This window comes from Haliaeetus leucocephalus, unplaced genomic scaffold (assembly GCF_000737465.1).
Source record: "Haliaeetus leucocephalus isolate CR32 unplaced genomic scaffold, Haliaeetus_leucocephalus-4.0 Scaffold110, whole genome shotgun sequence".
NCBI lineage: Eukaryota > Metazoa > Chordata > Aves > Accipitriformes > Accipitridae > Haliaeetus > Haliaeetus leucocephalus.
Genome location: NW_010972546.1, coordinates 3,084,192 through 3,108,970, shown reverse-complemented (window position 1 = coordinate 3,108,970; position 24,779 = coordinate 3,084,192). Strand labels below are relative to the sequence as shown.

The 24,779-nt window shown below is 36.5% G+C and overlaps 1 protein-coding gene across 1 annotated transcript in view; it reads left to right on the top strand.

The window, feature by feature from the left end:
* The window catches only part of BRCA1 (breast cancer 1, early onset), a 25,906-nt gene extending 3,097 nt beyond the window's left edge, over positions 1-22,809 (top strand). Inside the window, 20 exon segments of the mRNA XM_010585642.1 lie at positions 497-550; positions 882-962; positions 1,474-1,562; positions 2,477-2,622; positions 3,314-3,422; positions 4,375-4,420; positions 4,885-5,027; positions 5,522-8,899; positions 9,572-9,657; positions 11,207-11,388; positions 14,021-14,187; positions 14,653-14,978; positions 15,640-15,727; positions 17,220-17,297; positions 17,784-17,824; positions 19,177-19,260; positions 19,681-19,735; positions 20,960-21,033; positions 21,567-21,627; positions 22,706-22,809. Coding sequence (XP_010583944.1) covers positions 497-550; positions 882-962; positions 1,474-1,562; positions 2,477-2,622; positions 3,314-3,422; positions 4,375-4,420; positions 4,885-5,027; positions 5,522-8,899; positions 9,572-9,657; positions 11,207-11,388; positions 14,021-14,187; positions 14,653-14,978; positions 15,640-15,727; positions 17,220-17,297; positions 17,784-17,824; positions 19,177-19,260; positions 19,681-19,735; positions 20,960-21,033; positions 21,567-21,627; positions 22,706-22,809 — 5,392 coding nt within the window.
* Positions 22,810-24,779: the final 1,970 nt, after the last annotated feature.

The window sequence follows — 24,779 nt, the reverse complement described above, 5'->3', positions numbered from 1 at the left end:
GGGATGAAGTAAAAGGGGGGGGGGGGGGGGGGGGGGGGCAGAGAAATAACTTCAGTATTTATTTGTGTTGACACATCTGTGCATTTGGTTTATACAAACATAATAAGAGTCCAGTGGGCTCCTGAACCCAACAGAACTACACTGTCCTTTATTCTTGTCACAGGAGGTCAGCATTGAAAAAGAAGACATTAGCGTTCTAACACCCAAGTTTCCTGCAACTGGCATTTCCAAAAAATGCTGTCTTTTTGCCAGAGGCAGACAAAGATTGTGAAGAGTTAGTAGATATAGATAGATAGATAGATAGATATATCACATAATGACAGTATTTGTTAATGTACCTGGTTCTCAAATGAAAATAGTCAAATGTGTCCTCCTCTTCCTGACCAAGATTTTTTTTTTAAGTTCAGAAAAGTGACTATTTCTGAATCTTATTTTGTTGTTCCCATTTTATATGTAACTTCTGTGTTCTTGTTTTCCTTCATTTTTCTTTTTGTAGCTTGGATGTGGTAGAAGAGCCGGTTTCAACAAAATGTGATCACATATTCTGCAGGTAGGTTTGAAAACTTGTAATTGCAATGCTTAGTCAATCTGTTCTTATTCTCCATGTATACTTGTTTTCTTTAGTGCTAATGATGTATACTCTGTTTTGATAACTTAATGTGTAGCTATTTTAGGGGGAAAATCAATTCTGAATAAGAAATAAATGCAGTTTCACAGATGTGTCAAAGGGGATTGATTAATTCATTGTAACATCAGAACAAGAATACAGGTATTCAGCTTGATAATGAAGGATTTCTACTAAGTGGTGCATGCCTAGGCTCGATTTCAAAGAAAATAAAATCCTCCCTTTTGTTACCGTCGTAATTATTCTTTTTCCCTAGGTTCTGCATGTTCAAACTTCTCAGCAAAAAGAAAAAAGGGCTGATACAGTGTCCTCTGTGTAAGACTGAAGTTACCAAGAGGTAATGCATCTTTGCAAGTGGACTTGAGGATGAGAAGTTTGAACTCTTAAGGAAAAGCTAATCATTGTCTTAAAAATGTCTTAGCAGAAGACAGAAATAAACAGGAAAAGGTGGTTATTAAGTAAACTGTCAGTTTCTAAAGCAGTAACTCTTTAGTGCCTTACCTCAATATTAATTTTTTTCAAGTGATTGCAGATGAAGACACCATTCTTAGCAAATGTTTGTGCTATCAAGTACAGACTGTATTATTGTTCAGTCATTACACTAGTTTCTCTGTGCTAAACCTATGTAGGGAAAAATATGAAATTTTCACTTTGTGGTAGTTTTAATTCCCGTAGTAATGGTTGTTTTGGGGAATTGTGGTGTTATTCCTTGGCAACAATTTCTCATTGTCTCATCTTCCGCTTTGGAGTTCTACTCCTTTATTTGTTCAGCCTAAATTCTAGGAAAATTATTAATAATTGACCCATACGTTTGTCTTAAAACAACTCATGTGGTGATGTTATTTCAGAAGTCTGAAAGAAAATTCCAGATTTAAGCAACTAATTGAGGGATTGTTGGAAACTATCCATGCATTTGAGCTTGACACTGGAGTAAAGTGTAAGTGTTGTGAATGTATACCCCCAGGGGTTTTTAAATAAGGTTTTGGCATTTGTATCATAATTATTTGCAGGGTATCTCATTTACTGTGCTGTACTCAATATGGGAAGAATTATAAAAAAATTTTTCTTGGATGTAGAAGCATAAGTTCCATTAAGTTCCCAAGGTTTTCCTACAATAACCTCTTGAACAGTCTTAAGGGTTTTTACTGTGCATTTGATGACTCCAGCCAATCTTATTTTCAGTTCCTGAAATACAGCTGAATGTGTACCAAATAATATTTAATCTATAACTGTGTGGCAAAGCCCTGCTCTTGATTATGCCCAACCTTGCAGCTTTAACTTCTTAGTCTAAGAGCCTGAATTAGCAAGTGCTGTAACAGTGTATGTTAACTTGTCCCATTCAGGTATATCCTTTTGGAATCCAAATTTATCCTTACTAGTACTCAGTGTCTTGTAAAGGGTATTGGCAAGTCAGGCAAATGCTTGTTTATATTTTGGGAAACAAGATGTTGTTGTGGGTGGGTGGGTGGTGGTTTGTGCATTTTGTTTTGGTTTTTTTTTTCTTAATATATTGTGCTATAAAAAACTAGACTTTCTTTTCAAATTCTTTTCAACTTGTTCAGTCATTTTAAAATCACTAGTATTGGATCCTGTTCTTGCTAGATTATCTATATAAGCAAAATTGGTTGGGAAAATTAGTTGGCAAGATCAAGATTTTACTTAATATTTGAAAAGTACTCAAAGAACAATCAGACTAATAATCCAATTGGATTTCTTTCTTTGATAATTGTATTTTAGCTGGATATGTGCCAGTTGCATAGGGTCTATGCAAGGCTATTAATGTATAATACCTGCTGTTGTGCTCAGTGTAAGAACATGTTTTTGCTTTTATTTCCTGTTGACATTTTTCAGTTTTAAACAGTCATCACTTTCCTAAAACATCCACAGAAGCCAATGCTGCTGAGTTCCTGTGTAAAGAAAGTTCTGTCATCCAAAGTAAGGGCTTCAGAAACAGGAAAAAAAGTGCTAAAGAAAATGGACAAGAAAACTGCACCTTGGTATTGTTTTTTTCCCCAATTTGTTTTTGTGGATAGTTTAGTGTTTTATTTGAAATGTGTATACATGCATATACATAAATGAATGGAATAGGAGATTTTGGTTTTCTTTCAGATCACTGTTTGACTTGAATATTATTCCAGACAAGGACATCTAAATATTTTTGTCTTCCTAACCTACTTTAAAAAGTTGTTTGTGTAAAATGACCTGAACTTAAAGATAATGTTGGTATAATCTGTTACTGAAACTAGGATCGAAAGCTTTTTTGTACTGCTTGTTTAATGAGGCTGTCTAACTATTGGTAGGCTTCTTACTTTTATAGTGATAAGACCATAAATCTGTTTTAAGAATTCTTAAGACATTACCAAACTTAAGGTGATTGCTGTGTGTATGAGATTGCTCATGGTACGTTGTTTCTTGTCTCATCTGCTTGATGCTGAATAGAAATTTACGTAAGATCAAACTGTTAAAGATTTGAGCTGTTAAATGCATGATAATTGTTTCTATTAACACATTCTATTACTGATATCAGTATGATAAATTACATGTATTGGTTTTTTGTATAGAGGCTGCCAATTTAAATACTTAGTTCAGATGTATCAGCCCACCTTGCTGTAGTTCAAATAATTACTATTTATTTTTTTGAAATAGCCTACTGTTATAAATAACTATTCCTTTCTATTCTCCTGTCAGCAGGAAGCTAATGTGAATACACAGCTTGCAGATACCAGGGTCAAAAGGCGTCCCCTAAGAAACAAAACCCAGAAATGTGACTCTGAAAAAGGGATTTATATAGAGTTTGGTAAGATCGGTTGCCCGTGCTAGTTGAGCTTACGTATAAAGCTTGCAAAGTAATAAGGTTGATGAAGTTCAAAGTCTTTATAAACACTAATTTCTCCTTAACACCCAAAATGAGAACAAAGGGACAAATGATAGACAATTCCAAGTTGGTAAATCAAAGGGTTTTTTACATAATTTATTATATTGTAGGAAGTAATGCTGCTGTAGTAAACATTTAAGGTTCAGTGTACAAGATCCAAAGAAGAGAAGATTCTTACAGGTGTGAAAAAAAGTTATAGTTGTTGTAACTATGATAACTACTGTTTTCTAAAGAATGTTAAGCCTTGTTACCAGTGCTTGAGGGTCTAGCTAATAACTAGAGATAAGAATGAATTCTAATTGAGAAAAGAATATTTCATTTCTGTCTATCTTAGCTTTTCAGAACTTCCTTATTATCTGCTGCTGACTGCTGCAAGAAACAAGATAGATGCTGTGCGTAGTTTATTTTCTCCCTGTTCCTTCAAGGAAGGAATTGCTTCTTTTAACAGATAGTGTTTGTTGCCTTTTTTTTCCCTTACTGTTTCTTCCAAGATCAATCAAAGGATCTGAGACAGATATTGAAATATATTGCTCTGACTTCCAGTTCAAAATTCTAAATACTAGCATCTGTTTCATGTATAAATTTAGAAATTGGAAACTAAGTCTTAGTTAATTAACTCTTAGTAGCTCTCTGTTACCAGTCACTGTATTTAAACAGAATTTTATGCTGGAGCTATGTAGATATTTATATATAGAAATCCTTATAATTAGTTAAAATACTGCACAACTGAACTTGATTTCATCTGATAAAAGTTGAAAGCATCTACCTCTAGAAAGAACTAAGCATGCATGCTGCTGTGATAATAAACACTGAATCTGGCAAGTCATCTTTCTCTGAATCATTTCAACCAGAGTAACAGCTGATTTGTCTTTAGGCTCTGATTCATCTGAAGAGCTTTTTAAACAGGCAAGCAATACAGGGTAAGTAAAGGTGATTAAGGAATTCATATTTTCTAAAGACAATAGTTCAGTATTCTCATTCCTATGTTTTAGTTTCTTAGCATAGGACTGATAGAATTCTTCAAGCTGACAAGTGATTTTCAATTTCGAGGGCATCAGGGTAGAATGGGTAGCTGACTCCCATCAGTTTGTCATATAATATGCTTTAAAGCCGTTTTCTAAACGTTTTGTTGCTTACACAGACATTAGATCTTAAAGAGAAAAGCATCTACTATGCTTTAGAAAGTAAATGTTAAATTCAGGAATGTGGGAGGGGATCTTTTAAAGGAATGGCCTGAAACTCTGAAGGGATCTAGTTGTGAGTGCCAATCATGCAGCCTGACTTCTCCAAAAACTATTTTGGAGAGCAAAAAGGGAAAATTAAGTATCATCTTCTGTCTATTGTGGTTTTCTCTGTAATGAAAGTAGATTTCCCTTCCCAACAGGTTAGAAGACAAAGAAGCACTTCAGATTTCATCTCAAGAAAAGCCAGAAGAACTTAAGAGTGCTGAGAAGGGGAACGAATATTCTTGCAATACACAGCTTGACAAGCTGGCTGCTAAAGAAATAATTCTACCAAATGTCATAGGTGTGTTTGTTATTTTGGTGACAAAAACGATTAAGCTTGAAAGAAAGACAAGAAGTTAACAATTTGATTTGACATGATTAACTATGTATACTTGCAGTCTTGTATGTTGTAGTTTTGTTGATGCCTACAGCTAGTGACAGTATAATACAAGACTGTACCTGTAGACTATTTAAAATGTAGGTATTCTGTGCACAGGAACAGAAGGGAAAAAAAGTAAATTTATCAACGTGCAAAACTTAATCTATTCTACATAAGCCATATTATCCTTTTTAATACAAGTTGAGAGCACTGTCTGGTAATTCATGTAAGAAGTTGGATGAACGTATGTCATATGTAATTTGATCTTTCTCTAGAAGGATATTTGTGCAGTGTAATATTCTGTCTGGGGGGGAAATAAGAACAGTTCTTTTAAAACAAAGTAGCCATGAAGCTTGTCATTGTTCTTGTGTGTGTAAAATAGGGCTCAATAATTTATAATACCTATAAATCTTCAGGTGAAAGCGATTTCTCGAAAGAAGGCTTGAGCAAGAAAAGCACTCGGAGCATCACTGAATATGCCAAACCTGGCCAAGTGAATACGACTGAATACCAGAGTTCTCCTTTAAGTGTTCTTGCTGTAGACCTACTCACAGAGCAGTCTGACAGAATAGGTAATGCCAGTCCCTTAAGGAATGGGGACACATCTTTCTTTAAGAACACAGAAGAAATGGATGCAGAGCAAACTCAGTGCAATAGTAAAAGCAAAGAGTTTGACTTAAAAGATAGCTCAGAGAGCAGGTTGGATAAAAGCAAGGGAATAGGTATTGTTGTACAAAGTGTGGAAGCTGTGGAAATGTATGAACCTGAGAATGATTCTTTCCATGAACAAGAACTTCCTCTGGAGAAACTGCTTCAGCCAGGGACGCTTCACTGTTCTACCCTGAATCAAGTCTCTAGGAAGAGACTGAGGCGAAGCATTCAGAAAGTCAATGAATGGTTTTCAAAAAGCAACGACATTCTGTCTTCCAATTCTTCGCAGGATGATTCTGCTGGAGCAACTGATATTTCAGGTGAAGGAGACAAATATTTATCAGATAAAGATTCCTGTATTTCAGAAAAGACTGACCCTATGGTAGATTCCATGGAAATTGCAGTGGTTGAAGGAAACCAGAGATGGTCAAAACAAACAGCAGATAGCATCAAAGACAAAATATTTGGGAAAACATACAAGAGAGACAGGAAGTCAAATCCCCCTGTTAGCTTGAGAGACATTTTACCTACTACAAAAAAGGAAGATACAGCTGCTGATAAGTGCTTGAATAACTCCAGCAAAGATGGACTGAAACGAAAAAGGAAGACTGTCCATGTCCTGCAACCTGAGGATTTCATCAAGAAAAAAGATATAGAAGAGGCAAATGGGTGCCCTCAAAGTGTTAACTGGTGCCTTGAAGACACTGAAAAGAAAAGATGTGATGAAAGTTCTGCTGTTAATGAGAATCGCCTCTCTGAGAATAGAGAGGATAATACACTCACAGAACTTGAGGAAGGAGGAGGATCTACATGGAAAAAAGCTATTGAAAAGGTGACTGGCAAGCACAGTGATGAGGAGCTAGAACGGAATAATTGTGATCAGAAAAGCACTAAAAAAAGAAGTTCTGCAGCAAAAAGGTGCAGGCGTTCTACTAGAACCATGTGTACTCTACAGTTAGTGGATAGAAACTCTGTTTCCCCTGATCCAGCTGAGCCACAGATTGATAGCTATCCAAGCAGCGAAGAGCCAAGGAGAGTTGATTCTCAGCAAAGACAAGTCAGGCGCAGCAGGAGGCTTCAATTACTTTCTGAAGAAATGACAAAAGAAACAGGAAAAGGAGTAGTAATTAAGGGAGCAAGAAAGTATGACAGTGACCATGAAGGGTCTTTCTTTGGAGTCCAAAGGAATGTGTTGGTTCACACTTCGGAATGCCAAGACTTGTGTGAGCCCCAGGATACATTGAGTTACAAGCCACTCGCTAATCTGAAGGGTGGTGATCTGGAAGCAAAGGAAATACAGATTAGTCTAAAGAATTCATCTGACACTGCAGAAACTGGAAAAAGTCTCTTCAATCCTACATCTTCATGTCAGCATTCAAACTGTAGTTCCTTTGCACCTGATGCAGTTTCTCAAGAAGGTGAAATACTAGGTAGCCCTTTCCTCCTGCAGTCTCCTTCAATGGCTGTTGTGCAAACTGCTTCCCACCTGGCTGAAGAGATGACTGAATCATGTACTACATTTCCATGGGATAGTGCACATGATAAACAAAATGTTCCAGGGAACTTTAGAACTGAAAAATTGCCAATGGCTAAAAATGTTTCAGAATTGACCAAGGAAGCTGAAGATAGCGAGTTAGATACACAGTATCTGCGAAATATATTTAGGCATTCAAAACGCGTATCATTTAGCCTTTATCCTACTTCGATGAAGGTGTGTGCAGTAGAAGATGCTGCTTCTGAAACTTTAAAGAGATCATGTGCTGATCAGGTAGAAAATAAGCATAGAAAATATTTAAAAACAGAAAACTTGCAAGAAGAGAAAACTGCTGAAAGCTTGAGTAGGGTTTGTGAGAAAGAGAAGCTTAAGACCTATGAATCTGCTTGTGTTAGTCCTGTGACTTGCTTTGTCAGCAACACGGAATGTATGCAGACAGGGGAACATAAAGATGATGTTTCACAGGTTGCAAATCAAGGGAATCTGACACCACTAAGAATGGATACTGCTAGGACCGAAGACAAAAACAGATCGCAAAAAGGAGAGCAGGGAAATGGAAAGGCACTGTCAACTGACACAGGGATAGAAGATGAGTTGAGACAGAATCCAATCAAAAGTAATAGAAGCCAAAGTGATCAGGATAATACAGAAGAGCACATTTTCAGAAGAATGAATTTAAACACAGTTGATGAAATATGCTTCAGTTCAGAAAGCAATCAAGCAGGAAAGGCCAAAGGTGTTGATGGAAAAGGACCAGTACTACATCTTCAGTCCAGGTCAATGATTTGTCCTGCAACTTGTCAGCAAAGGCCTGCTGAATTCAGCTGTGAAGTCATTGGGAAAAAAGGTAGCAAAAGAGAAAGAAAACAAGTAAAGGGGAATGAAGAACAAACAACCCAAACCACTAGCACAGTGATGCCTGAGTGTTTAGTTACAGAGTCTCTAGAAGAACCTCTTAAAGGGAATAGTGATTTTGCAGGTTTGTCTGAAACCCCTGATGGCTTACTGTGCTTTGATGATGATATTGAAGAGAACAGCAGCTTTTCTGAAACTGATAGGAGAGAGAGATCTGCTGTGTTTGTAAAAAGAAGTGACAATGTGCTGGTAAAAGAACTACACAATAGAAATGTTAGTTCTAAGCCAAGATCTCAATGTATTCAAAGACCTCGAAGAAGAGCGCAGAAACTGCAATCTTCAGATGAAGAATCTAGTGAGGATGAAGATTTCCCGTGTTTTCAGACATTAATATTTGGCAAATCAGTAAGCACACCTTTGCAGATCAGTAAGCAAGTGACATCTGTGGTAGAGTCTTCAGTAAGTCCCATCACATTGCCTCTCAGTGGAAGTCATGATGACAATAATATGCAGAAAATGCCTGAAGCCGCCCTAAGTAATAGGTGTGTTTCACCAAGCCAGGAGTCGGAATGCTCAGTCAACTTATTTTCTTCCCAGTCCAACGTGTCTGAAGAATCAGTTGATGGAGCACAAGAGCTGAAGAAACCTTCAATACAAGTTCATACATCCAAACAAGTGAGCAATGTGAATGAGAGTAAAGAAGCTTTTCAGAGTTGTAATGGAGGGCTGAAGATAAACAAAACTAACTTTAAAGATGAATGCCAAGAAGACCCAAACATGGGAGCAAACCTAGGTACAAACCAAGATTTTTATCTCTGCGGTTGTGTTTGTAATGTCATTGCATCTAGGTTTTTGGTGTTTGCATGGGAACTTTGTTCTGTATTTAGGTGGTGTTTGGTCTTTTAAAACAGTATATCGGCTCTAAACAATCAAACAAAAACCCTACGTGGTTTATTTCCTAAAAATTAAGTTCTTCCAGTATTCTCTGTTCAGAGCAAAAATGAATAGACTGGGCACTGGAGGCAAGACTGAGTCTGTCTGATGGGAATTAATTTTTGAGTGAAATGCTAGCTTTCTTACTGCAATGTGATACTTGCATTTATCAGCAAAATTTCATAAAGCCTACCTAAGCTCTTTCCCCAGATGAAATGTTTGTTGCAATGGGATGTAGAATTCTGTAGTGCTTGTTTTGACCTTTTTATGGCTTTCATAAATATTTAGGACTCTTTCATCACTATTGAAACACTTTGAGTTCTATTTACTTTGCCATATGTGTGACAGAGTATTCTTCAAAGTGTTCACTAAAAGTAGATCTGTGCTTCTAACTCGTGTTTTCAAAACTTGTCACTTTATCATTATAGTTAACAGTTGACTGAAAGGTCTGTGTGGTAAGAGATTATGGATGATCTTTGGTTTTGTTTGGTTTGGTTTTTTTAACTAACTCAGATTTTCTTCCACCTTCAAGGTGAAGCATCTGGATATGACAGTGAAACAAGTAATGTAGAAGATTCATGTGGACCATTCTCTCAGGGTGAAATCCTTACTACACAGGTGAGTGAGTTTATGCACTAAATTCTAAAATTAGCTGCATTCTAGGATATAAGCAAGTACATGAAAGCTGTGAAGTCAGCGTAGTGGGAAACTGCTTTAATCATAATTCTTTGTGTCACTAGATTACTTCTAAGAGCATAATTAATGAAGAATTGTAGAACTGCTTCTATGCCATTATTTGTCCAACTTTGTCTTCCATGGTAACATCACATTCTAATGGCCATAACTTGTTATGTGGTGTTGATTACAGTGCTTAATTGTGGAATATGCTAGTTAACAAATCTCCACACTTGACCAGTGCTGGAAACCTCAGCTTCCTGTATTTAAAAGCTTTATTGATAGGAATTTATAATGATTGGTGGTTAGGATTGCTACATTATGATATTTAGAAGCATGGAGACTTGCCTTCTAAGCAGAAAGTTGAAATCAAATCATTCCATATTAGAATATTATAGATACAACACCCAACAGGCAGTGTCCAATGAAAGGTACATCTAGCACAGTACGTTTTCTCTACTATTTTCTGATTACTGCTTAATGGCCTGACTTTATGTATTGGGTGATTGGCGTGGGGGGGGGTTCAGCTGGGGGTTTTGGGGTGTTTGTTTGGGGGGGGGGGGGGGGAATGTCCTCTAATTTCAAGGTAGGTCTTATGCCAAATCTCTCTCTTCAGGATTAACAGCCCTTTAGGTTTTAATGTACGTCAAGACTGAAATGTGGTCAACTGGCAGGACATTGCACGCTGATGTAGCTTCACTGATAGAGATTCTAGGATATACCTGGATTGAATGGAATAGTGGCAATATGGATTGGTGGGGAGTTCTTTGGTTTGTTATGTGGTGGGGGTTTTCCGTTTCGTTGGGTTTTTTTAATTGATTCAGTAACAAGGAAGTTCCACATGGTGCCAGTGCTAGAGCTACAAATGTAGTATTCAGTGCTCTGTAGACTGCTTTATCCTGTATGGTGAAGGTTTTTGGTTTTTAAAAGGATCCTTTGAAGCCCTGAGCTCTTCTTACAAGGAGGTGTATATGGCATGTTTTTAGTAGAGGGTATTGTAATTTTTGAGAGAGAAAGTAAGGAAGAGTAGGATGAAATATTTTATTCCTTTTAAAAAGTCTTTGGGGCTTTCAGTAATGGTGGAAAGTGCAGAGACTCAATACTTGATGTTCATTATTAAATTTTAAATTAAGTGGCTAATGCAAACTAACGCAGTTGGGACAAAATTACTTTTAAGGAAATCTGTGCAGAAGTTAGGGGGTTTTGTTTGTTTGTTTTTCCTGACTGACTAAACTCTGGTGAGCCATCTAAACTGAAATAATTTGAACAGCAAAATGACTGTGCGGTTGTTTTGGGTTTTTTTGCTTTTAACATAGTATGTGTGCATCATTTGTTAATAGTAAAAGCACCACAGTCACCTTTTGAACACATGGTAAAAAAATGATTCAAAATAATTTTGCGCTCTCTAATTTTCAAGCGTTTGTCAAAGAAATTAATCTTACTGTTTAAAACTGAGTTTGCTAATGTTGGCCCAACTGTGTATCCTTTGCAGCAGAAGAATGCTATGCAAAATAACCTTAAAAAACTTCAGCAAGAAATGGCTGTACTTGAAGCAGTGCTAAAGCAGCATGGAAGTCAGGACTGTATGTTTTTACCTATCCATAGGGAACTGCCACGTTCCAGTAATGAAGGAACACTTGAAATGGAACAAATGAGACAAGAAAGAGGTAAATAGTAATGAAAACCTTTCCCAGCTTTCTTAGGAACAGTTGTGTGACTATTACTAGTCCTTTTTCCCTCTACCACAAATTATAGTGTTAATTTAAAATGGATACGTTAGCAGAATTTTACCTAAATTCAGCTGTTCAGTGAGATATACATGCTTTATTTATAACTTGGCTACTACACTTAGTCTCAAAAACTCCTGTTACATATCTGTGTGAGATTACATGATGTGATTGTATAAATGGTGTGAGTAGGCCTTGTGGCTTGGTAGTACTAATCCATGTTGCTGTTCTGTCAGTTCTAGTTGTACTCTTGTTTTCTTTCACTGGAATGAGTAAGGGACTGGGAGAGTGGCTGAATGCCCAAAAGGACTTGGCCTCTAGTGCTGTGGTAGAAATTGTCCTTTAGCATATCAAGGAACAAGACAGAAATTAGGTTGGGTATGTATTGGCTGTCAAAAGTAATACAGTATAGGTCAGGGTGCTGATCGGCAAAGAAGAGGAGAATACCTATAGTGGTGTGTAAATCCCCTGAGTGGGACGTGAATGTAGAGTTCCTAGCTGTAGAGTGCACAAGGCAATAAATAAATAGTGAAGAATATTTTAGTAATTGCCAAAGGCTTATTGTATATTGAGGATAAAGTGAGATGCTGCCAGCTATGTAAGTAATAGTGAAACGGCTTTATTTAAGGTTTTTCTTTAAGGCAAGGCAGATGCTGAGATTACTGTTCTGACAACCTGTCTGCAACAGAGCATAGAGCATTCTTTGAACAAAGCCTACAGTAAGTCCAGATGTTCATTCTTGAACTTCTCAGTGTTCTAGAAAGGCACCCAATGCTGATTACATCCAAAGATGTAATGCTTTCTGAACTCTTAGATACTAAAATTGTACCAGTGCTTTATTATCCTACTTGCTGCTAAAAATTTATTTCTAATTCTGTTGTCTTACTTCAGTCAGTTATCTTTATTTTCTGAGGGCAGCTAGAATAACTTAACATCCTGAAATTCGAAGTTATCTAGTGTCTTATTATGCCTTTACTTGTGTATGGTTTTCACTGTGGAGTCTTTTCTGTCTAAATTCAAAGGCTTTCATCGCTGCTGTGGGTGTTAGTCAAATATCACAAAATGATCTGTAGATTGCTTTTAAATCTCCTGAATGATGGCATTGTACAGTGTGAGGTATGGACCTTTAGATTAACCTCTATCTTAAAAAAAAGTACAAAAAATGTGAAGTTTGTCAGCCAATATGGTGCATCTACACCAATACGTCTTCTGCTTGTGTGTTAGTTTTTGTTGTCAAGAGTGTAGTCTGCATCAGGAAGCTCCTTTGTGGAGAAAAGAGAGCTAAGAAAAGAAAAGTGAAGAGGTTGAGCCTTTGAAAGGTACGCAGTAGTTTGTTCAATTGATTCAAAAATCTGATGTAACAGCATCTTTCCCTGCTGTGGCTGCTGCTTTGATACCTGGATTCCTGACAGGAAAGTAGGGCCATTTGTTGTTGAAGAAACTCACTGTGATCCTCTTCTGATTTTGTGTTACTCATTTAACAGCTGCACTGTGTTTTCAGCCTTCCCTCTATCTCATCTTTTGGACATCTTGAGCCATTGAAACATTAACAGTATACTTAATACCAAGAGACTGGTTACAATCCATGCTTAGTTAACAAAGCTGGTTGAATTGCATGGCATTCAACCTTACTACAGTTTGAGAATATTTCATAGGGAAGGCTTTGGAATGTGACATTTCTAAGCATAGTAGGCCAAATTCGCAAGATTAACTACAAATAGACTGCTTGAAGATTAAGTCAGCAAATCAATGATTAGTTTCCTTCAGATGGGAAAATTACTTAAAATAATTTCATTAATACAATGCATGTTTACGTTGTTATGCTAGAATATGGATTTCTGACTCATGAAAACTTAAACTGATTAGAATTATTGATGGTTTGATTAAAAATTACAAGCATCTAGCTGTCAAATAAATGCCTCTCTACTGCTTGTGAACAGAGATATGGTAATGTGTTGAAGGGATTCATAAACAAATTGCACTAAATAGTGTAAATTTGCCTTCAGCACATTTTACATCCTACTTTTTCCACCTAATACACAGCTGACATGTTAGGTTTGTGGATGATTTAATATGTGAAATAAAATGTAGTTGTTAGCCATGTTTCAGATGGCTTACTATTTTGTGTAGATTTCTGTTTTGGGACACTTGCCTCTCTAAAGTGTATCTGGATTGAGATTTTGGAGTATGCTTGACTTCTTACCAGAAGAATCAATTAAGAACAGTTGCTTTTATTTTGCTTGTTTAAGAATTATTTTTCTTTATTGAAGGGGCAGAGTCAACCTCAGAAGGAAATTTGGAAAATCATAAATGCAGCAGTTCAAAGGGATTTTCAGCCAATGATTTCCATACTATGCCAAGTGATTCTCTCAACAGTAAAATCAAGGAGTTAGAAAAAGAAAGGTAAATTTGTTTTGTTTTGTTTTACTTTTATTTCTAATCTTGTATTAAAAAAAATAAAAAGTCTTGAAATAAACACCTCTCAGCTTTTGAGCAGTTATGATAGCTTAGCTATTGCTACATGGTTCTGATACTTAGAAGAGTAAGAAAGGTATTAAAACCGATTTCCCTCTCTCAAGGTGTCCAGAATTGTTGCTTCCATCTTCTAAATCCTGTTTGTTAAAGAGACCAGATTTGGAGAAAGCCCTTCAGTGTGACAGTATTCTGAAGAACAAAGCTCCTTCTGAAAAGACAAAACCTGTGCAGGAAGCAGTACAAAAATATAGTCAGTGTCAGCTTGAAGCAGGTAACATCTAAGAGGGATCCAACATATTTTGATTTCTGCTTTTTTCATGTTTTTACATACCAGCAAGATACAACTCTTTCTTGTAAATAATGATTTTAATTTATATATTCCTGGTCAATTTAAAAAGATGTTAATTCTTGTTTGGTTGGGTTTGTTTGGTAGCCCAACATATAGCTGCCCATCAGGATGGAGTTGGACAACATTTTGACAGTAATGGGAGTTATTACCTGTCTTACATATAAATTGGTACTTCCTGACAGATACGCTACTAAAATTTTCACCGGTATTCTGGTGTCTCAGGTATAGATTATGAAAAAGTAATGATAGAGGCAAAGATAAAGTAATAAACAAATAAGGAGAGGAAGTGACTGCAGCATTTAAACTTAAAAGGTAGAGAAACAGTCTTCCACCATGACTACAAGAAGGATGAAATTGTTTCAAGGAGTAATTTCTCTTTTCCTTCAGAAAACACAGATGAACAGAAATCTGGGACCAGGCTAAACAGTGTATCTGTCTTACCAAATCTCTCTGGAAATGTGACCAGGAGTCCAAATAATGCTTCCTCCTCAATAAGGCTTCTTAACCCTCAAACTGCAGAAGTCACAAATAGTTCTGTTGTAGTTCAGAACGCTAATAAAAGCTGTGCTCAAGAATGTAAATCGAAGAGGAGTGTGTGTTTTCCTACATCTGTTCTGCACAATGCAGCTGGGAAAGAAAATGCTACAAGTCCAGTTGTGACTAACAGGAAAGAAATGTCTGTTGTGGCTTCAGGTCTAAATCAAAGTGAACATGTAAGTATATTTCAGAAGTTTTAGAGATCACTTGTTAATTGTTCTGATTACCACTATAGTCCTCAACATAGAGAGATCTAAGTGTCCTGGAAACCAGTCTTACAGGAATGGCAGATTAGTAATAAAGCAACTCGGTCAAACTTTTTCACTCCTGAAGATATGAAGAATGCTGCCTGTAAACAGCACTAAAGCTTAGTGAAGTTTGAACTTTTTAAATGACTGCCTACTGTCTAGGGGAAAAACACCTTATTCCAAAGCAAGAGGACTTTATTTCTAGAAAGCCTTGGGGATTGGAGGGGTGGGGGCTGTTTGGTTTGTTGGTTCCCTTAATGTTCTCAGATGCTGCTGCTTTACCCAAATTCTGATCCATAGTGAGGATTTCTGTAATTAATCAATTCTGAATTGCTAATAAGCCTGTTTCTATGATCCATTTCCAGGATGATATGGCTTTTGGTTTATAAACTACTGACCAAGAGCTCTTGTTTACTTTAGCCTGTTGAATGGTGCCAAAATTATTGACTTTTAAGGAAATGTATATTCTGCATGCCAAAACAAATAAAACCATTACTTTGAAGTAACTATCTTATGTTATACTGCTATAAATTGGAGTTGTTGGGGTTTTTTAATCTGCTAGCTGTTAATTTTCTTAACTACTTTTCAGTTGATGGTCCAGAAGTTTGTGAGAAAAACTCGGAGCACTTTATCTAATCACATTACTGAAGGAACAACCCATGTCATAATGAAAACAGGTTTGTGGGGAGCTATGTGAACAAATCCTATATTTACACACTGTATAGAATTTTAACTCTAGGCTAACCAACAAGCAGACAGTTCAGCAATAAATTTTAGTAAGTCTGAGGAGAAGGTATTAATTGTTTTCTTCTCTATCATAATTTTTTAGTTTAAACTTGGGAATCTCATTCTATTTCACAGAATCAGAGTGAGGGTATGTTTTGTTTTGTTGTGTGATTTGAATTTAATGTTACTTAATTTTTTTTTTTTCCTCCAGCTGTTTGGTCACAATTTTGAGGTGCTTACAGCACATTAACATGAAGTAGTTCAGAATCAACCAAAAAGAAAGCATGATGGTCCCTAAAGAAATGGGATACAGACATTCTGGAAATAAGATGCTGTTTTGGTTTCCTAATTCCTTGTGGGGATTATAAGTGCTGTTTCATTCTAAATTTTTGAAGGAAACTTGTCTTTAATAGAAAACTGGAAGTGGGACTTAACTGTATGTATAACTGATGGTAGTTGATAGTGAAGGCATGCTTCCATAGGAACAAAGCAGCCCTACCATTTCATCGTAACTATTATTTGCGTGCTTAATTAAGGTACTTAAATTAGGCTTTGCTCTTTGGTAGACCTCAGGAATCCCATTATTAAAAGCTTGAAGGAACTTTATAGAAACTTCAATACAATACTACAGTTTCAAATTTGACAAATGTATTCTGAAACAGATGTCATTATATTGACTTCAGAAAAGTGTAACGTTAATCAGTAAAATTAAGTTATTATATTGCTGTGTCTAGGCATATGTTATATTTAGGCTCTCTACTGAACCCACCACCTAGTTTTTTAACCAACATTTTCTTAAAAAGCAAAGTATTTTAAGCCAAATCTGGGTGTGGCTATGCTATATACTATGCTTGCATTTTGCTTCATGGAAGCACTTCTAGCTGGCTCATGTTTGGATACAATCTATCACATAAGCCTTTCTTGCTTTTGAAAACCAACATAGAAAAGGAGCCAGAAAACCTTGTTACTCCAAATCTATGGACTCAATTTTTGCCTTTTTCTTCAGGAAGTGTATCATAGACACCATGGCCATATGTTTTTAGAGAGGTAGATTGTTCTGTCTTCATACAAAATACAGATAGGACAACCTGCCTTCTGAAGTTATGCCTGTTCTGGTAGAGTAGAAGATGATCTTAAATGACTAGTCACTTAAAAGTTTATGCCAACATTAGGCACTAAATCCTACTGCTAGTGTCCTCTGTCTTGACTAGTATTCATGCTTTTTCTTGCCTCTCTACTGAATAACTAAAAAAGGGTTCAGAAGCTGTACAGTGATTAGTTTCTGCTCATTTCCTTCAGTTTAGTAGAATCACGACACTAGAATTTCAGAACCTTTCTATAGATGGTCTTGATATTTTGCTGCTGCAGAGCTGCCGATAACCTGAGCTGTTTTTTTCACTAGCGGCAAAACTGGAAGAGATCTTATTCTTGTTTGCTCTGCAGATAAGGAGCTGGTGTGTGAACGGACACTGAAGTACTTTCTGGGTATTGCAGGAAGCAAATGGGTAGTTAGTTATCAGTGTAAGTATAACTTGGTTTGGAGCTAAATGGTTTCTGCCCTTCTACCACAAATGTACTCTTCATTTGTTTCAGTAAAAAAAAAAAAAAAATCTCTATGTCTTGGCATCTGATGTCTTGCAGAGTTTCTTCTAAATACTTTAAAATAAATTTAAAAATTCCAAACAAACAGCAATATCAAGCTTCTTTCACTTCTGAATACTTCTCCTGCTTTCAAATAACCACATTGGATTGTTCCCTACCCTGACAAAAGCCTTTTCTCCTTCTTAATTTAAATCTGTGAGATGCATGGCATCAGTTAGTGCAAAATTAATATTATTTATAAAAGGTAAAAAAAATTCTTTAAGTTATTTCAGGCATCATACCATATTCAGTTTCCCTTAATACAAATACCTTCAATTTAACATAGCAATGAAGTCAGACTATTGGCAGCAGAAGAACAATTTTGCTGGATAAAATGACTTGTCCTGTTCTGATCTTTTTGTTTAGGGGTAATTCAGTCCTTTAAAGAAGGAAGGATACTGGATGAGGTAGGTTTTTTTATCTTAAGAGTGAAATGTCAAATGTGTAAGGAGTGCTGTTATGTCGATAGACCTATTAGTAACCTCAGATATCGTCTAAGCATTTAATATATGGAAATATGGCACTGAAAACTGGGATTCTAGTTTTACCAAATGCTAGGACCAAAAGCCACACCTAGGCTATATGTATTCATTGTTATTGAAGGCATAAAGGGGCCCTATTGTTTTTTGGAACAAGTTATAGGCATACTTTTTTCTAAGTGTTCCTACTGATATTGATGGATTACAGCATAGAGGAAAAGGTCTGTTGTTTGCTTATGGAAATAACATTGGAACATAGCTATATTCATAGTTTTGTTTTTAAACTTTAGAATAGCCAACTACTGAAAACTTGTGCCAGCATTTACTACCTTTCCTAGTAGAAATGGCTTATTTGATATGACCCTGATTTAGGTGGATTTTTGTATTCCTGGGTAGTAGTTGGAGTTTCATTCTCTAGTACAGTTTTTTGGAGAATGTCACATTAGTGACACAGTATGGGTTTCATGTATCTAATGAGCAGAAATGCCCACTTCCTGGTATGAAATCCATGTGCCCTTTTGTCAAGCTAAGGGTGAAGAAGAAAAATCTTACCCCTTCCTAGGGCCTTTTGGGGGCTATTAAAGGCTCTCCCATGCTTGGGGTGAAAGGGGGAAGTTGCTACAGAATTGACTGGGAATGCTAGAATATGGGACAGCTGTTAACATTGTCATACGCTCTCACATTGCTTTAAGCAAGGAGAAGAGCCTCCAATTATAATGAAAACCAAAATTTTTTTTCAAGTAAACTGAAAATATGCAGCTGTTCTTCATACTCTTGTAGCAGGTTAGACTGCATGGAAGTTTTTGAGAGGTTTCAATAAAGTATTGGAGAAATGGGAGTTTGAGTCGGATGTAGGCCTGAAATTATCAAATGCAGCACTGTATTTGTTACTAATCTATATACTAAGTGAATGCCTTGAAATAAAACAAATGTTGAAGATCTAGAGGTTATGTACTGATAATTAATTTCTATCAAATGAGACTTTACTGATAAGTTAATTACAGACTTGGAGTGTGCCCCTTCTTTTATACAGTTTCCTAGATTACTATACAGTCTGACTATAATTTGTTTCTTTAAAAATTATCTGATGCTGCAGGGGTTTCATTACTGCTTTCCATAATTTTTCTTGAAAAGTCTTTTAATTCATTTTCTGCACACACTTAATTGTAAGGTTTCCAGTTTTGAAATCTGACAACTTCTTCCTGTTCTGGTGCAGAACTCTGACCAGGAAAGCGTTCTCATTCTCTAACTTCTGATTGCTTGTTATTGTTATGTTGCAGGAGAACTTTGAAGTTAGAGGAGATGTAATCAATGGGAGAAACCACCAAGGTCCTAAGAGGGCTAGACAGTCTCTGACTGAAAAGGTATGAGCACATCAGGGCTGAAAATCCTGTCCTGCTGTGACTGTTTCAGATATGTTGCTATGCTAGCTGAACATCTGGAACTTCTTCCAATTTCTCTGCTGTTCTATATATACAGAGTTTTACAAATTAAGCATTTTTATACATGAAAGGTGAGCTCTGTCAGCAGCGGAGCAGATATGCTCAAGTGACTCACTATGCTTAGAGTGAATGCTATCTTTTTATAACATCGGTATAGGATAGCACAGGGTTGCAGGTTTTTTATGATATTCTTTTCTTTTGTAGGTTACAAAGAGCTTCAGATATACTTTGAAACAGTGATAGCTTGATAACCAGTCTTAGAAGTGCAATGAAACCGGCATATTAAGTATTGTCCTTTAAAGACACTGTACGTACTCTGTTAATATGTTCCTTGTTTTTCAGATCTTTAAAGGTTTTGAGATCTGTTGCTATGGACCTTTCACTGATATGACTACAGGTGTGTCATTTTAGTGGAATTAAATGAACTCTTAGCATAAAAAAAAAATATTTGGAGGGGGATTGTGTGTGTTCACCAGAGTTTTACATTTGACCTCTTCTTGGATACTCTTGTACCTCTTTTACTCTGAAACTTTCAAAATACCTACATGAGGTATAGTGTAGGTAAAGAACTTTATCCATTTATATCTCTAGATAGAATGGAAGCGGTGTTCTATTTGGATATCCTCAGAGAACTGCTCTGGCAATTTTGCTGCATTTCAGAACAGGCCTTTTATCTAGTTTATCTCTGATTCTCTAGCAATGAAGGAAAAGCATTAATATGCTGTCTGGTAATTGCTTTAGATGCTACTGAACACTTGTATTTGAGCATTTTTTTCTTCTGTCTTAGTAAACAGTTCCTAAGTATCATTTTTCTAGCAATTGACACATCCTCAGTGTAATCTTCTCTCTCTAGCAGCAGATGTTAAAAGTGAAACACACAACAAAGCCAGAAGTTTATATACAAAGAAAGAGCTGGGCAGGATAGCTTCTTTTTGTTAGTTTAAAATTGATTAAAGTATAGTAGATGTTTTGAAAATTTAAGCTACAATTTTTCTACTTAAAATATTTGTACCTCTGTTCCCATTTTTGTGGCTTATGCAGCAGGTACTTTCTGATTTGTCTGATATAACTTTATTTTTGACTCGGTGAAATATCTTCATGTCTCTTGACATTTACATTAATTACTACAGAGGATGCAGTGCTTTCACCTGCTGCAGTGAATCATCAATTATTGCTCTTACACTTACTTATGGCTCTTAGACTTACTTACCTACTTCACTATCAATTTAACAAATTGGTGGAAATTAAATACTTTGGTTACTTTTGTTAATGAGAGATAATCACAGTTCTAACTTCTGATATGTAATTTTAATTTTGTGTCTTACATGCTTATAAGAGGAAATAAATTGTTAGTGACTTTAAGTTTTGGGTGTGTGGTGCTTTGCTTTTTCAGAGGTTTTTTGTTTTGTTTAGTCCTGACTAGAGGGTGAAGGAAGAGAGTGAGTTGATGTTCCTCAGCAGGCTAGAAAGTGAAAGGACTTATTCTTTACTAAGGCTTACATTTCTTTCAAATTAGGATAGTTTATATCTTGGAACAAACACATGAGGACTCAGGGAACAGTATCAGTTTCAATGTGATATAAAATATTGAAGTAATAGACTGTTTATTGCATTTCTTCAGAACATCTAGAATGGATGGTGGAGCTTTGTGGTGCCTCTGTCGTGAAGCAACTTCATCTGTTCACACACGCAACAGTAAGTGTTAATGAACGTTACACTTAACATAGTGAATGGTCTATAGTTATGTGATACACAGCATGTTGAAAGATTATATGGCCTTCATGGGCTTGTCAAAGACTGATGCATACAGGTATGTTAGAGAACTGTCTGCACAGTAATGATGCTAAACTGCATGGTAACAGTTCTTGTGTTCTAGGCTCTGGCCACTCTGTATTAGAAGACAGGCTAACTTGTAGTGGAAAACTGATCAGAGTACTTTATGCAAGCCAGATAGCTAATCTCTCTTGAAATCAGCACTGAGCCTCACTTGCCAGTGCAAAAAAGCCTTTAGTGCTTTAACTTAGTCACAGCATTCCTGGAGAGAGATCATAGAAAAATCTTAGGAGCTAATGTCTTTCTCCCTCTATTACCACTTCTTAAAGTCCTCCTGGAAGTGATGCACTGAAGCAGAGTTAGCCCAGTTATCACTCTCTGCAGGTAGGTGTGAGAGTGATTTAGTGACAGACAGATAACAGTAGTATTTTTATTTTCTTATCTTGAAATCCTAGAATTCTACTGCTGTTGTGGTTGTGCAGCCAGATGCTTGGATGGAAAACACTGATTATAGAGGTAAAACGACACACAGTCATGGACTGGTTTATGGTACACATTGAGTGTCTCTATCACCTCAGCCCTTTTAATAGTTAAGTATCAGGGAGGTTTGTAGAAGAATGGAAATAAAATCCTACTGCATCTGGAAATGGAGGTATGTCTTGGAAGAAAAATCTGGGTGGACAAAGTATATTATCTCAAAAATCAGCAACAGAGTCGTAAAAGGTAGTCTGGCATGCAAATCCTATTCTTGGCTTAGTTGTCCTGCATATCATCAGCTTTACAGAAACTTTTCTGATTGGAGATAGTTTCTAAAAGGTGGGAAAGCATGCCCTTGGAGGATTAGTAAAATCTAGGAGAAAGCCTCAGATGGGACAAGATTTTCTTGGTCTGGAAAGGATATCTAGCTACAAAGCATTAAACTGATATAGTTTTGCAATTTTTTTTACTTTTTTACTTTTTTTTTTTAATCAAAATGCTCCAGAGAAACCATGAGACTTTGGTGCAAGTGTTCCAGACTAACATACTTTTAAATGAGATAGTGGGAGTTAAGGGATGAATGGGAGCTAGTTAGGCTACAGTGGAGTTCAACAAAAAAATGGAGCAGGAGGATGATGTAAAAACAGCCGTTTCCACGGCACTGGGAAAATGAGAAAATAAAGAAAAAGATTCTGAAATGGTGAAGAACAGTCTGGCAGCACTTCAGTAATTTTCTGTTGCTTCTCTCTTAATGAGACTCATTGCTTGTCACATACTCAGTATGCCTGAGCAGACAGGAACTGAGGCTCTGTCACCGAGGTCCTAAATTAAAAGATAACACTGCACTCCTTGCTTTTAGTGTTTATTCTATGGTGTTCAAAACTTCCTGCCTGACCATTTGCCAAACAGCTATTCTTTTTGGAGCAGCAATATTACCTGCATTGTTAAAAGGAGTAGTAGTGCCACATTGCTGTTTTTAGACTCTTGGTTTTTATCAAGGCCTTTAAAATGTCAAAGATAAAGCAAATAGCTTAATCTCAGAGACATCAGTAAGATCACCTTAAGCTTGCTTTGACTCATTGATAACAATTTTATCACTTGTGTCTTTGTCTTACAGCAATCCAGCAACAGAGCAATGTTACCATGGTGACTCGAGAGTGGGTATTAGACAGTGTTGCTTGCTATGAGTGCCAGGAGTTTGATGCTTACCTTGTGTCCTAAGGGTGATCTGCAGTTCTTTTTCCATTGCTCAGGAATTCTCATCAGTGCTTATGGTTTAGTAATTATTTTAAGGACCAAGAATTTTAAGTCGCTTATGCAGAGATTATGTGCATGTAGTGTTCTTGCTCAGAGTAAACTAACTACATTTTTATTAACAATAAAGTTACTTAAACAACATTACCATATAAAGATGGAATTACCCACTGTTCTTTAAAGATTAACATTTCTAATTTCAAAATAGTCCTTTAAATTAATGTAAAACAAATTTTAAAAGTTAAAGTGTAGAACGTGGCCTCCTCAGAGAAATGGTGATGTATTATTTACAATTGCAGCCAGTTCCTGTTTATATACTTGACAGTTTGGAGACATTCATTTAAAAGAGTAATATTGGGCTCAGGGCTTGAATCAAAAATGTATTTGCACTCCTGAGCAACCTCCATATTTTCATTTTGCATAAATACATACCCTGAATAAGGGTGTATACCAATACAATGGAGTATTATTTTGTGATGACTAATGCATCAGCCTGGTTAATCTTAGGCCATGGATTATAGTTGTGTTGAAAACTATACAAGCAGTTCTCCTGTTGTATATCAAAATGCCAGCTTGCCGTAACCAAGAATATTATCCACAAGTACAATCCCTGAAAAGCCAACACTTGATTCTCAACATAAACCAATCCTTAAAACCACAAGCCTATACCAATGTTGTGTCAGTCTTCTTTCTGAGAAGTGTATGTGGCACTATATGAAGATATAAAAAACAGATGCACTTTAGTATCCCAGTGACCTATAATAAGCCCTATAAGAATCTGCTTCTAATAGTCCCTGCCTGCAAAATGAGACTGCAAAGAAAATAAATTTCTTTTTATGGAAGAAAATATTTTGCTTGTTTCTGTTGCCAAGCAATTCAACTTCATAAATAATTTTGTACTTTCAGAGCAGAAAGAGAACCTGTTTTCATAAAGTTATCGTTTAAAAAAAATTGTAGCTAAGTTCAGAGAATTGGTCAGTGCTCAGATGCTGCTAGGTTTTTCTTGGAAAGTTATAGAAAGTATGTTTATAAATATTGGAATGCTCAAAGGAAATAAAATTATTTTGGCAAGCATTTTACTTAATTGTTTAGCTCTTCTTAAGTGAATCGGTCACTCAGTCTCTGCATTGAGGTGTATGTGAAAAAATATCTGAAGTCCAGCCTCCTGGAATGAGGGAAGGGAGTGGAGACTTACTGGAGGAGGTCAAAAATGTAAATTAGAATTTCAGAGCTGGAATCAGAATTGTAATTTCCATCAACCTGAGAAGCAAATGTGTTATCAAGTGTCTTGCATTTGCCAAGTGGAGACAAATGTAGTCTAACGAGGCATTGCTACTGGTAGTGTAAGTGCTGGAAGGATTTGCTCAGTTGACATACATTACTGTTTTCTTCTATGTGACAATATTTAATAACTATTGAGGTTGCTCAACACAGCCTCACCTTCAGACTGATGCTCCTCTTATCTCTAGAGTCCATATTGGTTGTTTGTGGGGGTTTTTTGTTTTGGGGGGTTTTTTGTGTTGTGGGATTTTTTTTTTTATAATCTACATTTCAAAAGATAGCTGAGGGGGAACGACCAAATGCTGCCTGTTAGATGTGAGTAAAAGGCCAAGCAAGACTGTTTTGCATCTGCCATTGTGAAATTGTCCCTCAGATCTTGACACAAAGGTTGTCCTTTCTAGCAGGTAAGGTACTAGCTCCAGCTAGATAATTGTCTGTAGGAATGACGCCGGTGACATTGCCCTTCTTCCTTGGAGGTGACTAGACTGGATCTGTGGAAACTCTGTTTCTAATAAAGTAAGTATCATCTATGAACTTTTGTAGTAATCTTCATCTCGTTTAAGATTTGAATGAAGTAAAACAGTTTGACTAAACGGATAGCTAGGTAAAGGAAGGACATGCTTCCAGAGAAGTACAATTTAAGGGGAGCTGATGTG